The sequence below is a fragment of the Myxine glutinosa genome, chromosome 11 (assembly GCF_964187855.1).
Source record: "Myxine glutinosa chromosome 11, kmMyxGlut1.1, whole genome shotgun sequence".
NCBI lineage: Eukaryota > Metazoa > Chordata > Myxini > Myxiniformes > Myxinidae > Myxine > Myxine glutinosa.
In genome coordinates this window covers 129,239,980-129,255,653 of record NC_136271.1, presented here as the reverse complement: position 1 = coordinate 129,255,653, position 15,674 = coordinate 129,239,980, and the positions used below count along the sequence as shown (strand labels likewise).

Sequence of the window (15,674 nt, the reverse complement as noted above, 5' to 3'; positions counted from 1 at the left end):
TGAAAAGTGGTTTTCAATGCCAGCACAAGTCTGGAAAGTGGTTTTACAACACTAACACAAACGCAAAAATTAGTTTTCAACATCAGCACAGTGTGGAAAGTTGTTTTCAACACGAAAGTAAGTTTGGAAAGTGGTTTTGCAACACTAGCTCAAGTGCGGAGAGTGGTTTTCAATGCCAGCACAAGTGCGAAAAGTGCTTTTGCAACACTAACACAAGTGCAGAAAGTGGTTTTGAACACTAACAGGAGCGCGAAAAGTGGTTTTCAACACTAGCTAAAGTGCAAGAAGTGGTTTTCGACGCCAGCGCAAGTGCGGAAAGTGGTTTAGCAATACGAGCACATGTGTGTAAAGTGGTTTTCAATGCCAGCACAAGTGTGGAAAGTGGTTTTGCAACACTAACACAAGTGTGGAAAGTGGTTTTCAACACGAGCACAAGTGCAATAAGTGGTTTTGCAACACCAAGATAAATGCCAATTGTGGTTTTCAACACTAGCGCAAGTGCGGCAAGTGGTTTTTCAACAATAACACAAGTGCGAAAAGTGGTTTTGCAACACGAACACAAGTGTGATGAGTGGTTTTGGAACACAAGCACGAGTGAGAAAAGTGGTTTGAAACACTAACACAAGTGTGATAAGTGGTTTGCAACACCAGCACGGGCACAGAAAGTGGTTGTGCAACACTAAAACAAATGCGAAAAGTGGTTTTCAACACTAGCACGAGTGCTGAAAGTGCTTTTCAATGGCAGCAGAAGTGTGGAAATTGGTTTTTGCAACACTAATACAAATGCGAATAATGGTTTACAACACAAGCACGAGTGCATACAGTGGTTTGCAACACTAACACAAGTGTGGTAAGTGGTTTTCAACACGAGCACAAGTGCGATAAGTAGTTTTGCATCACCAACCCAAATGCGGAAAGTGGTTTTCAATGCCAGCATAAGTGTGGAAATTGGTTTTTGAAACACCAACACAAATGGAATAATGGCGAACAACACCAGCACGAGTGCGGAAAGTGGTTTGCAACACTAACACAAGTGTGGAAAGTGGTTTTCAACACGAGCACAAGTGCGATAACTGGTTTTGCAACACGAACCCGATTGCGAAAAGTGGTTTTCAATGCAAGCACAAGTGTGGAAATTGGTTTTCCAACAATAACACAAGTGTGGAAAGTGGTTTTGCAACAATAACCCAATTGCGAAAAGTGGTTTTCAACATGAGCACGAGTGTGGAAAGTGGTTTTGCAACACCAACACAAGTGCAAAAAGTGGTTTTCAACGCCAATACGAGTGCGGAAAGTGGTTTTTGCAACAATAACACAAGTGCGAAAAGTGGTTTTGCAACACTAACACAAGTGCGAAAAGTGGTTTTTCCACACTAGTACAAGTGTAAAAGTGGTTTCCTGCACCAACACAAGTGCGAAAAGTGGTTTTTCAACACTAACACAAGTGTGAAAAGTGGTTTTTCAACACTATCACAAGTGCAAAAAGTGTTTTTTCCACACTAATACAAGTGCAAAAGTGGTTTATCAACACTAACACAAGTGCGAAAAGTGGTTTTTCCACACTAATACAAGTGCAAAAGTGGTTTCCTGCACCAACACAAGTGCGAAAAGTGGTTTTTCAACACCAACACAAGTGCGAAAAGTGGTTTTTCAACACTATCACAAGTGCAAAAAGTGGTTTTTCCACACTAATACAAGTGCAAAGTGGTTTCCTGCACCAACACAAGTGCGAAAAGTGGTTTTTCAACACTAACAGAAGTGCGAAAAGTGGTTTTTCAACACTAACACAAGTGCGAAAAGTGGTTTTTCAACACTATCACAAGTGCAAAAAGTGTTTTTTCCACACTAATACAAGTGCAAAAATGGTTTCCTGCACCAACACAAGTGCGAAAAGTGGTTTTTCAACACTAACACAAGTGCAAAAAGTGGTTTTTCAACACTATCACAAGTGCAAAAAGTGTTTTTCCCACACTAATACAAGTGCAAAAATGGTTTCCTGCACCAACACAAGTGCGAAAAGTGGTTTTTCAACACTAACACAAGTGCGAAAAGTGGTTTTTCCACACTAATACAAGTGCAAAAAGTGTTTTTTCCACACTAATACAAGTGCAAAAGTGGTTTCCTGCACCAACACAGGTGCGAAAAGTGGTTTTTCAACATCAACACAAGTGCGAAAAGTGGTTTTTCAACACTAACACAAGTGCGAAAAGTGGTTTTTCCACACTAATACAAGTGCAAAAGTGGTTTCCTGCACCAACACAAGTGCGAAAAGTGGTTTTTCAACGCCAGCACAAGTGTGGAAATTGGTTTTGCAACACTAAGACAAATGCGAATTGTGGTTTTCAACACGGGCGCAAGTGCGAAAAGTGGTTTTACATCACCAACACAAGTGCGAAAAGTGGTTTTCAACATGAGCACATGTGTGTAAAGTGGTTTTCAATGCCAGCACAAGTATGGAAAGTGGTTTTGCAACACCAACACAAGTGCAAAAAGTGGTTTTCAACGCCAATACGAGTGCGGAAAGTGGTTTTTGCAACAATAACACAAGTACGAAAAGTGGTTTTGCAACACTAACACAAGTGTGATAAGTGGTTTTGCAACACTAAGAGTAGCGGGAAATGTGGTTTTCAACACCAGCAGAAGGGCAAAACGTTGTTTTCAACGCCAGCAAAAGTGCAGAAAGTGGTTTGCAATCATAGCACATGTGTGAAAAGTGGTTTTCAATGCCAGCACAAGTGTGGAAAGTGGTTTTACAACACTAACACTAACGCAAAAATTAGTTTTCAACGTCAGCACAGTGTGGAAAGTTGTTTTCAACACGAATGCAAGTTTGGAAAGTGGTTTTGCAACACTGGCTCAAGTGCGGAGAGTGGTTTTCAACGCCAGCACAAGTGCGAAAAGTGCTTTTGCAACACTAACACAGGTGAGACAAGTGGTTTTGCAACACTAACACAAGTGCAAAAAGTGGTTTTGAACACCAACAGGAGCGCGAAAAGTGGTTTTCAACACAAGCTAAAGTGCAAGAAGTGGTTTTCGACGCCAGCGCAAGTGCAGAAAGTGGTTTAGCAATACGAGCACATGTGTGTAAAGTGGTTTTCAATGCCAGCACAAGTGTGGAAAGTGGTTTTGCAACACTAACACAAGTGTGGAAAGTGGTTTTCAACACGAGCACAGGTGCAATAAGTGGTTTTGCCACACCAAGATAAATCCCAATTGTGGTTTTCAACACTAGCGCAAGTGCGAAAAGTGGATTTGCAACAATAACACAAGGGCGAAAGTTGTTTTGCAACATTAACACAGGTGCGAAAGTGGTGTTGCAACACGAACCCAAGTGCGATAAGTGGTTTTCAATGCCAGTATGAGTGCGGCAAGTGGTTTTTGCAACAATAACACAAGTGCAAAAAGTGGTTTTGCAACACGAACACAAGTGTGATGAGTGGTTTTGGAACACAAGCACGAGTGAGAAAAGTGGTTTGAAACACTAACACAAGTGTGATAAGTGGTTTGCAACACCAGCACGGGCACAGAAAGTGGTTGTGCAACACTAAAACAAATGCGAAAAGTCGTTTTCAACACTAGCACGAGTGCTGAAAGTGCTTTTCAATGGCAGCAGAAGTGTGGAAATTGGTTTTTGCAACACTAATACAAATGCGAATAATGGTATACAACACAAGCACGAGTGCATACAGTGGTTTGCAACACTAACACAAGTGTGGTAAGTGGTTTTCAACACGAGCACAAGTGCGATAAGTGGTTTTGCATCACCAACCCAAATGCGGAAAGTGGTTTTCAATGCCAGCATAAGTGTGGAAATTGGTTTTTGAAACACCAACACAAATGGAATAATGGCGAACAACACCAGCACGAGTGCGGAAAGTGGTTTGCAACACTAACACAAGTGTGGAAAGTGGTTTTCAACACGAGCACAAGTGCGATAACTGGTTTTGCAACACGAACCCGATTGCGAAAAGTGGTTTTCAATGCAAGCACAAGTGTGGAAATTGGTTTTCCAACAATAACACAAGTGTGGAAAGTGGTTTTGCAACAATAACCCAATTGCGAAAAGTGGTTTTCAACATGAGCACGAGTGTGGAAAGTGGTTTTCAACGCCAGCACAAGTGTGGAAATTGGTTTTGCAACACTAAGACAAATGCGAATTTTGGTTTTCAACACGGGCGCAAGTGCGAAAAGTGGTTTTACAACACCAACACAAGTGCGAAAAGTGGTTTTCAACATGAGCACATGTGTGTAAAGTGGTTTTCAATGCCAGCACAAGTATGGAAAGTGGTTTTGCAACACCAACACAAGTGCAAAAAGTGGTTTTCAACGCCAATACGAGTGCGGAAAGTGGTTTTTGCAACAATAACACAAGTGCGAAAAGTGGTTTTGCAACACTAACACAAGTGTAATAAGTGGTTTTGCAACACAACAACGGGTGAGATAAGTGGTTTTTGCAACACTAACGCAAGTGTGATAAGTGGTTTTCAACACGAGCATGAGTGCTGAAAGTGGTTTTCTACGACAGCAGAAGTGTGGAAATTGGTTTTTGCAACACTAACACAAATGCGAATAATGGTTTACAACACGAGCACGAGTGCGGAAAGTGGTTTGCAACACTAACACAAGTGCGGAGAGTGGTTGTCAACGCCAGCACTAATGCGAAAAGTGGTTTTGAAACACTAACACAAGTGAGTTAAATGGTTTTGCAACACTAACACAAGTGCAAAACGTGGTTTTGAACACTAAGAGTAGCGGGAAAGGTGGTTTTCAACACCAGCAGAAGGGCAAAAAGTTGTTTTCAACGCCAGCAAAAGTGCAGAAAGTGGTTTGCCATCATAGCACATGTGTGAAAAGTGGTTTTCAATGCCAGCACAAGTCTGGAAAGTGGTTTTACAACACTAACACAAACGCAAAAATTAGTTTTCAACATCAGCACAGTGTGGAAAGTTGTTTTCAACACGAAAGTAAGTTTGGAAAGTGGTTTTGCAACACTAGCTCAAGTGCGGAGAGTGGTTTTCAATGCCAGCACAAGTGCGAAAAGTGCTTTTGCAACACTAACACAAGTGCAGAAAGTGGTTTTGAACACTAACAGGAGCGCGAAAAGTGGTTTTCAACACTAGCTAAAGTGCAAGAAGTGGTTTTCGACGCCAGCGCAAGTGCGGAAAGTGGTTTAGCAATACGAGCACATGTGTGTAAAGTGGTTTTCAATGCCAGCACAAGTGTGGAAAGTGGTTTTGCAACACTAACACAAGTGTGGAAAGTGGTTTTCAACACGAGCACAAGTGCAATAAGTGGTTTTGCAACACCAAGATAAATGCCAATTGTGGTTTTCAACACTAGCGCAAGTGCGGCAAGTGGTTTTTCAACAATAACACAAGTGCGAAAAGTGGTTTTGCAACACGAACACAAGTGTGATGAGTGGTTTTGGAACACAAGCACGAATGAGAAAAGTGGTTTGAAACACTAACACAAGTGTGATAAGTGGTTTGCAACACCAGCACGGGCACGGAAAGTGGTTGTGCAATACTAAAACAAATGCGAAAAGTGGTTTTCAACACTAGCACGAGTGCTGAAAGTTGTTTTCAATGGCAGCAGAAGTGTGGAAATTGGTTTTTGCAACACTAACACAAATGCGAATAATGGTTTGCAACACAAGCACGAGTGCATACAGTGGTTTGCAACACTAACACAAGTGTGGAAAGTGGTTTTCAACATGAGCACAAGTGCGATAAGTGGTTTTGCATCACCAACCCAAATGCGGAAAGTGGTTTTCAATGCCAGCATAAGTGTGGAAATTGGTTTTGCAACAATAACACAAGTGCGGAAAGTGGTTTTCCAACAATAACCCAATTGCGAAAAGTGGTTTTCAACATTAGCACGAGTGTGGAATGTGGTTTTTAACGCCAGCACAAGTGTGGAAATTGGTTTTGCAACACGAAGAGAAATGCGGATTGTGGTTTTCAACACTGGCGCAAGTGCGAAAAGTGGTTTTACAACACTAACACAAGTGCGAAAAGTGGTTTTCAACATGAGGACATGTGTGTAAAGTGGTTTTGCAACACCAAGACAAATGCCAATTGTGGTTTTCAACACTAACACAAGTGCGAAAAGTCGTTTTCAACATGACCACATGTGTGTGAAGTGGTTTTGCAACACCAAGACAAATGCCAATTGTGGTTTTCAACACTAGCGCAAATGCGAAAAGTGGTTTTACAACACTAACACAAGTGCGAAAAGTGGTTTTCAACATGAGCACATGTGTGTAAAGTGGTTTTGCAACACCAAGACAAATGCCAATTGTGGTTTTCAACACTAACACATGTGCGAAAAGTGGTTTTACAACACTAACACAAGTGCGCAAAGTCGTTTTCAACATGAGCACATGTGTGTGAAGTGGTTTTGCAACACCAAGACAAATGCCAATTGTGTTTTTCAACACTAACACATGTGCGAAAAGTGGTTTTGCCAAAACGAACACAAGTGCGAAAGTGGTTTTACAACACTAACACAAGTGCGAAAGTGGTTTTGCAACATTAACACAAGTGCGAAAAGTGGTTTTCAATGCCAGTACGAGTGTGGAAAGTGGTTTTTGCAACAATAACACAAGTGTGATAAGTGGTTTTGCAACACAAGCACGGGTGAGAAAGTGGTTTTGCAACACTAACACAAGTGTGATAAGTGGTTTGCAACCGCAGCACGGGTGCGGAAAGTGGTTTTGCAATACTAAAACAAATGCGAAAAGTGGTTTTCAACACAAGCACGAGTGCTAAAAGTGGTTTTCAACAGCAGCAGAAGTGTGGAATTGGTTTTTGCAACACTAACACAAATGCGAATAATGGTTTACAACACGAGCATGAGTACGGAAAGTGGTTTGCAACACTAACACAAGTGCAGAGAGTGGTTTCCAACACCAGCACTAATTCGAAAAGTGGATTTGCAACACTAACATAAGGGAGTCAAATGGTTTTCAACACTAACACAAGTGTGTGAAAAGTGGTTTTCAATGCAAGCACAAGTGTGGAAAGTGGTTTTACAACACTAACCCAAGCGCAAAAAGTAGTTTTCAATGCGAGCACAAGTGCGAAAAGTGGTTCTGCAACACTTGCTCAAGTGCGGAAAGTGGTATTCAACGCCAGCACAAGAGTGGAACGTGGTTTCCAACACGAGCGCAAGTTTGGAAAGTGATTTTGCAACACTTGCTCAAGTGTGGAGAGTGGTTTTCAATGCCAGCACAAGTGCGAAAAGTGGTTTTGCAACACCAACACAAGTGATTTTGCAACACTAACACAAGTGCAAAAAGTGGTTTTGAACACTAACAGGAGCGTGAAAAGTGGTTTTCAACACTAGCCGAAGTGCAAGATGTGGTTTTCAACGCCAGCACAAGTGCAGAAAGTGGTTTTGCAATACGAGTACATGTGTGTAAAGTGGTTTTCAATGCCAGCACAAGTGTGGAAAGTGGTTTTGCAACACTAACACAAGTGCAAAAAGTGGTTTTCAATGCCACAATGCCAAATGTCCTCCCCATGCGAAAAGTGGTTTTTGCAACAATAACACAAGTGGGAAAAGTCGTTTTGCAACACTAAACAAGTGTGGAAAGTGGTTTTCAACAAGAGCAAAAGTGCGATAAGTGGTTTTGCAACACCAAGACAAATGCCACTCTGTTTTTTTGCACAGAATAAATATGATTTTCTCTGCAACTGTTGGTCCGATTGACAGGAAATTTTCACCATCGGTGCAACTCCACATGTGTAATATTTTTTATGATAATTATGACGTCATCAGTCACGTGGTGTGGCCGCCATATTGGAAAAACCGAAAACATTTGCACCTCTATATCTCCGAAAGCGCTGAATAGAATATTGAGACATGGCTCATTGTAAAGAACTCTCCAATGGGGAATAAAGTTTGTTAATGATGATGCCATAGGTGCATATTTGGAAAAACCCCTGCTCCTCAAACTCTATCACCGATAAGGCCTCTCCCAGCTCTCGATCACCTCTCTACCCACCACCCACTCCACACCAATTATTTGTCCCCTCTCTGCCCCCCAACCACGCCAATTCTCTGTCCCTTCTCTGCCCCCCACCCCAATTCTCTGTCCTCAACCCCCTCCCTCTTTCCAGTTCCAAGTCTTCGAACACCCTCACCACCCCCAGTTCTCAAACACCCTCTCCCAGCTCTCTATCACCTGTCTACCTACTGCCTCCTCCACCTCAACTCTCTGTCCTCCCCATGCTTAACGTTTCCTTTCGTTAAGAACAATGTTGAAAGTAAACTTAAAAAACAAATTCACAATCTCGGGAGATTCTGTCATCTTGCGATACTGCAGTATATAAGTTCATTTAAAATGGGGAAAAATATATACAACCAGAACTCCTCGGGTTATCTAATATGTACCAAAGACCTTTATAACTGGAATGGCACTCGTAGAGCACATAGTCTCACTTCACGCGTTGATTGTGAACAAAAATACCATCGTTAACTGAACACCCTACTATTATGGCCCACTGCTATAGGCCGATAAAAAGTGTTATTGGGATGTGGGTTCAGGCAGTGCTGCCGTCGTCCCACATGCAAAAGGTAACGATCATTAGGCCAATAACTCCAAAGCTTCTCAATGTCAAACACATCCCGAAACCACTGCCAGGAAAAGGTCACCCAGCTGGGCAGCGCCAAGTATCCCCTACCCCGCTCCTCTCCTCACCCATCCCGACCGCCCCCCCCCCCCCTTCACCCAGAGAGAAAGAGCAGGAGACTAGCCCATAAAACCTCATTTTGAGAATAAAGGAATCCACACACAATGTTTGATTTCAAGCAAAGGCTTACGAAAGTTACATTTATTTTCACACCATTTAGTGATAATACATTTTAGGTGTAAACATTTCGATTTGAATTTTAAATTATATATATATATATATATATATATATATATATATATATATATATATATATATATATATATATTTTTTTTTTTTTTTTTTTTTTTTTTTTTTGTATACAAGATCGAGGCTCGTGAAAGAGCAAACATTAATCACACAAAAAGACAAACCGACACACAAAACACAAAAAACAAGGGGAGCGGCAGACAAGATGGGGAGAGAGGGGGGAGGACACAAAAGAGAGGGGGAAGAAGGGGAAGGACACAAACACAACATTTGAGAGCAGGGACATCGGGAGGACTTGGGGGGAGGTGGGAGAGGATTAAAACATATGAACACTGCAAGGACTCTGGGGTGAATTACCGGGGGTAGAAAAGATCAAGGTTTTCGATGGGGGAAGATAAGAGATGGTGGTGAACAGCTGTTTTAAAGACCTGGAGGGAGGAGTGGGATTGAAGGGAGTGGGGGAGTTTGTTCCAGAGGCGGGAGAAAAGGGGAATGAAAGAGTGAAGGTGAGCAGAGAGCCTAGACTTTGGCAGTTTAACCATAAGAGGGTTGCAGGCAGATCTTGTGCGACCTGAAGGAATATTGGGGGGACAGAGCACAGAGAGAGCTGGGGGAGCAAGGCCGGAGAGGAGTCGGTAGAAGACAGAAAGACCACCTACCTGCCTGCGGTGAGTGAGTGAAAGGCCCTCAGAGATAGCTTCATCGCGGGAGATTCCAATGATTCTGAAAGCTTTGGATTCAACAGCGTGAAGCCGCTATATATATATATATATATATATATATATATATATATATATATATATATATATATATATATATATATATATATATCGAATATATATATATATATCGATGTGTGTGTGTTTTCCATACATATATACAGACAGGGTGAGCCAGAAATATGGTCATTTTAGAAATTCGTGTGAAGGAAATAAAAATTGTATTTCAAAATAAATTTATTCATGATATTGAAGTACATAGGCTAACCCCTGCTCCAGCAGGGAAAATGGCCTTAAAATTCCTGTTGTTGTTGTTGTATATTAAAGTGCACAAAATGCTTTTTTTTTAAACTGATTTAGTTTTCTTTTTTGCAGGCAGAACACTTGAGTGACCATGTGGAACTTGTCGGGTGAAGAACGTGCTTTCGCTATCAAAGCTTTTTAGTGACAGTGACAGTTTAGTGATAGTGACAGTGCATCTACTGCACAACGTCAATTCAAACTCCATTTTAATGTTCAACGTAATGGAAATGTGCCGTCTGTTCGTGATGTCAAGTTAATGGTTCAGACGTTTGAGAGGACCAGTTCAACTTTAAAAGAGAAACCGCCAGGAGCACCCAAATCAGTAAGAACGGCACAAAACATTGAGCGTGCAAGGGAGTCAGTTTTGAGAAGTCCGCATCGCTCCAGCCAAAAGCATGCATCAGCCTTAATAATTTTTCACACGTCACCATGACACTATGCCGCATACTGCATAATAATTTAAACTTTCAACCCTATAAAATTTAAACTGTCCAGTAATTAAGCCAAGATGATGAGATTGCCCGCTATAATTTTTGTGAGGGAATGCTTTCATTTATGGACGGAAATGAAAACCAAAACATGACTAACAATTTGTTCATGTCTGATGAAGCACATTTTCAGCTATGTGGCTGTGTAAACAAGCAAAATACTCGTTTTGTGGCAGCATAAAACCCAAGATAAATGCACACGAAACCGTTACACAGTCCCAAAGTCACAGTGTGGTGTGCACTTTCGTCGTTCGGCATCATATGGCCTTACTTCTTTGAGAACGATAACGGAAAAATGCCGTCACTGTTACTGCAGCTCAATATACCGATATGATTTCGAACTTCCTCTCCAGATAATTAAACAGACTTGCAGAAGTGAGCCCAATGATGTGGTTTCAGCAAGATGGTGCAACCTCCCACACCGCCAGAGTGTCCATGACTACTGTTAGGGCGCTCTTTCCAAAGCATGTCATTTCCAGAAACGGCTATATTCCATGGACAGCGAGGTAACCCAATTTGACTGCATGTGATTATTTATTGTGGTCATATCTAAAGGACAAAGTATATGTTAACCGTCCACAAACTCTTCATGAACTTAAGGAAAACATCACATGCGAAATCAATGATTTTGACGTGGCCATGTTGCAGAACGTCATGAATAATTAATCGGCGTCCAAGATTGGAGGAATGTGTCAGACGAAATGGTGAGCATCCCCTCGATGTTCTTTTCCACAAATAAATGGCATGTTATGTACTTCACTTTCCTGTAAGAATTTGTTTTGAAATACAACTTTTTATTACTTTTACAAAGCCTTGTGTTGGCTTAGCGGTTAGGGTGCCAGCTTGTTATCCTAGGATCCTGGGTTTGAATCCCGGTCGATCGCTGAATCTAACGCCAGGGTGGTTGACTCAGCCTGTCATCCTTATGAGGTTGGCAAATTGAGTACCAGCTTGCTGGTAATTCCCTGTGTGTTGCAAGAGGTGACTAACAGGGTTGGCAGCAGGAAGGGCATCCGACCATAAAACATTTCTTCAAAAAGGGGACCGCGGTGCCCGAAAAAGGCCAACCCCTGCTCTGCGGGGGGAAATGGCCTCTAAAAGTGGTTCTATTACCTTTACACGAGTGTTAAAAATAACCATATTTCTGGCTCACCCTGTATATGCAAGGGACCAATAATATGTAAAACAAAGTTTAAAGTTTTCATGTTTATTTCATGTGAAGCTTCTCATAGTCGTTTTGGGTTTGTTTTTTTCACAGGATCTAAGGCTCGTAGTGTAGGGGTTTTTTCACAGGATCTTAGGCTCGTAGTGTAGTCGTGCTACTTCACTTCCTCTGTAAAGAGAAAGCTATTTTTAAGCTTCAACAACATGTAGTTGAAGATCTCAGGTGCAAAAGGCATCACCACTCCTTTCTCCAAAATCATTCCTGCACACAGGAGAATGGCAAAGATGTTAACATTGTTAAATAATCAGAACAATCTCACGTTCCTCACCAATATAATGGTTTAATGGTATAATGGTAATGGTTTTGTTGTGTTTTTTTTTTTACATGAGTCATTGGAAGTCAATGGAAATTTCTTCATTGACTTCTAGCTCCTCCACGAGCCTCTTGCGATGAAGCTGAGTTTATGGACGTATCACTTTCACATCGCCGACAGGTCAGTGTTCTCCGGCCCTGTCTTCTACCACCTCCTTTCTGGTCCTGCACCTTCTGCTATATTCCGCCCCCCCCCCCCCCCTCCTCTCCCCCTCCCGTACCTTTCTCCAGGGCGCACAAGGTCTGGCAACAACCCCTTCTGATGAAACTACCGAAATCCAGGATCACTGCTCACCTTCACTCATTCGTTCCTCTTTTTCCCCCACCTGTGGAACCAACATCCACATTCTCTTCAATGTCATATTCTTCCTTGTCTGTAAAGTTTCTCTCCATTTTGTCCTTCAGCCCCACTGTTGTGTGTTTCCCCCTCTCCTTCTCTTTGTTTTGCTCTGTTGCCCCCGGATCCATTCTGTTCTAGCTCCTCCACGAGCCTCAACTCTGGATAAAAATAAGATGAGTATATCAGGATGGATAGTGTCGATCTGTGTTGGCAGACAGGTAGGACAATGGAGGTAATCCACAGGAATATTGATCGAGATATGTTAACCACTGTGGGAAGCAAGGAGAAGCTGATGTTTCAAGGGTAAACCGGGTATTGGAGTTCCTCTTTTTCTCCGATGAAGGGTTTATGCCCAAAAGGTCAATTTTTCCTTGCTTGTTCTGTTGATTCCATCCATTGTACACCAGGATCATTTGGTTACATCACTCAAGATGCTACTACTAGCAGAAGTGGATCAGAAATGATAGAATCCATGTTTACTAAAACGGTCGCAATGTAAAGTAAGGTCAGGGAAGATGCCCTTGGCAAGAAACTTGGGTTGTATTCTCAGTATCCCAAACGCCCATGCACTAGGGGGTTGTCTGGCAGATGGTATAATCAGCAATTTCAAATTTAAAATGCTCAGTGTACTTTAGCAAAGTACTTTGGAGGATGTATTACATGCAATGGGGAAATTGTTTGGGGGAGGTTAGGGAGTGGGGACATCTTTCCACACTTTTCCTGCCAAGGGCATTTTACCCCACCTTACTATACATGGTCACCACCGTAGGTGCACAGTGACACTTCTGACAATAAAATGCCTGAAAAAACTTGTACCATCAAGTAGCATCTGTGTTGCAATAGCACAAGGTAGGCCAACAGTCTTTGCCATTGCGGAGTAGCCTTTGGGATCTCCGTAAACAACCAGACTTTGAATCTCCGTCTCCTGGGCTCCTGATGGAAGCTTTATCTTCAACTCATTTCTCAGGATGACCATATCTCGCTCATCAGAACCTAAATACACAAAACGCCAACAATAAGGTAACACATGTGAAGCAATAGCAATTGTATTTCTGTCAATTTTGGAAACACAATGCAGTATGCAGTGCACCACATTGTCCTGAAAGATCTTGCACCATGAAGCTTTCACAGGCTCGGGGTGAGAAGAAAAAGCCACATCTTAAAGATATGAGAGCTTTGAAGAGCCCAATGGCCTCCTCCTGCATTGAAGTTCCTTGTCAAGGACCCCATAATTAATTTATTTATCTCAGCTAGATGGGCCTTTTACAAGCTGCCTGATACTAATGTTTTTTATTCCACATAAAAAGTGGACATAAACACAAAAAGCAATGAACTTGCCCATATTACATCATTTGAAGGTAATTGTTATGGGTTTTCCTTTTACCATAGGTGAGTGTGCATGCCAGATGGTTGATCAGAGCTTTCATAACGTTGTCCACCTGACCGACCTTTGCATCACCTAGCAGACCGAGCCTGTTCGAACAGCCAGGAGAGACAGAGTTAAAGCAATGTCCATATAAACAACCGAAAGAAGGTCTTAAGATAACAAACCTATCCACAACTACAATTTTAAACCGATCATCATGAAACTTTACGAAGTTGTAGAGGTAGTCACAAGTGAGAAGCTTATTGATTTTGAGGTCGAAGGTCATGTTGAGGTCAAATTTCAAAAATTGTCATTTTTCATGCGATTGTCTTGAAAGTTGAACAGATTTGCATATTGGGTCACTAAATTGGGAAACCAGCTTTTTTTGAAGTCAAACGGTCAACTCAAGGTCAAGGTAAAATCATCTATTTTCGCCTGGAAAATCATCAATTTGCATCCTATTAACCTGAGAATTAAACAGCAATTGCATATTACATTCTGAGAATTGCATTCTGTCTTCTACCGACTCCTATCCGGCCTTGCCCCCCCCAGCTCTCTCTGGGCTCTGTCCCCCAAATATTCCTCCAGGTCGCACAAGATCTGCCAGTAACCCGCTTCTGGTGAAATTGCCAAAATCAAGACTCTCTGCTCACCTTCACTCCTCTTTACTCCCACCTCTGGAACAAACTCCCTCACTCTCTTCAATCCCACTCCTCCCTCCAGGTCTTTAAAACAGCTGTTCACCACCATCTCTTGTCTTCCCCAATCCAAAACCTTGATCTCTTCTTCCCCCGATAATTCACCCGAGATCCACTTTTTTTTTGGAAATCCCGACTTCTTTCTATCCTGGAAGTTCTAGCTGTGTCCATGTGTTTTATACCTCTCCCACCCCCCTCCCCCACCTTCCCATGCCTCCTCCCCCAAGCCCTCTCCCTCACACATATCTCCCGATGTCCCTGTTCTCTGCTGTTGTACTTGTGTGCTTCCTTCTCTCTCCCCATCTTGTCTCCCGCTCCCTTTATTGTATATTTTGTGTGTCCGTTTGTCCTTTTTTGTGATTGACGTTAGCTCGTTCATGAGCGTCGATCTTGTATACAAAAGAAAAAAAGAAAAAAAATAGTGCATCACTGAATTGGGAAACCAACTTTTTTTGAAGTCAAAAGGTCAACTCAAGGTCAAGGTAAAATTATCTATTTTCGTCTGAAAAATCATCAATTTGCATCCTATTAACCTGAGAATTGAACAGCAATTGCATAGTGCATCACTGAATTGTGATAACAACTATTTTTGAGGTCAAAAGGTCAAAGGTAAATTCAAGGTCAAACTTTTAAAATCATCAATTTTCATTTGAATAAGAATCAATTTTCATCCGATTGAGCTGTGCTTTGATTAAGATCATCAATTTTAATCTTGATTAAAGGAACAATTTGATGTATCCATGGTGCCTTTTTCTAGGGAGAGGGTGGAATTTGCAAGTATCGTGCTCTGCACGACATCTTTCTTGTTTGTATGTGTGTGTGTGTGTGTGTGTGTGTGTGTGTGTGTGTGTGTGTGTGTGTGTGTGTGTGTGTGTGTGTGTGTTTATCATCTTACTCCTGCTAGAGTTCTGGGTCGATTACAGCCACATTTGCATGATTTTATCTTTGCCAGTGGTCTTGGGGGTGCGGGGAGGTGGCAGAGACACAAATTCTCCATGTAAATGTATATCGTGTAGCTCCACCTCCAGGTGGGAGAGGGTATTACAAGTCCTCACCCTTTACAGAAGAGTACAGTATTTCTGTCCCACATTTTCCAGTGCAGTGAGGTTTGAATTGCGCAGCAAGACTGTAAGAGGTATTTTGGAGAGCTATTTTGAATTACACGTTTGAATAAGGATAATAACATAATCCCTCTGGCTGCTTCCTCAGGGAGTGGGTGCTTCCAGTTACTCAAAATTACCAATCTATCCATGACCAGTAAGGTTGGCATACTTATATCAATCAATGATTAATAAACTGATCTTTTTTTGGACGTGTGTAACTGATTTTATACCTATC

General features: G+C 41.9%; 1 protein-coding gene across 6 annotated transcripts in view; it reads right to left on the bottom strand.

The window, feature by feature from the left end:
* LOC137436882 (alpha-aminoadipic semialdehyde synthase, mitochondrial) overlaps nucleotides 1-15,674 on the bottom strand; it is a 248,802-nt gene that overhangs the window by 68,146 nt on the left and 164,982 nt on the right. For 3 of the 6 annotated variants that reach the window (XM_068131086.2, XM_078787111.1, XM_078787113.1), the window contains 3 exons: nucleotides 13,657-13,745; nucleotides 13,089-13,265; nucleotides 11,587-11,821 (listed from right to left, as the gene is read on the bottom strand). The exons of the other annotated variants lie outside the window; for them this stretch is intronic. In XM_068131086.2, coding sequence (XP_067987187.2) covers nucleotides 11,715-11,821; nucleotides 13,089-13,265; nucleotides 13,657-13,745 — 373 coding nt within the window. In that variant the 3' untranslated portion in view covers nucleotides 11,587-11,714. Of the gene's footprint in view, nucleotides 1-11,586; nucleotides 11,822-13,088; nucleotides 13,266-13,656; nucleotides 13,746-15,674 lie in introns of those variants that run through there. 6 annotated transcript variants of the gene reach the window in all.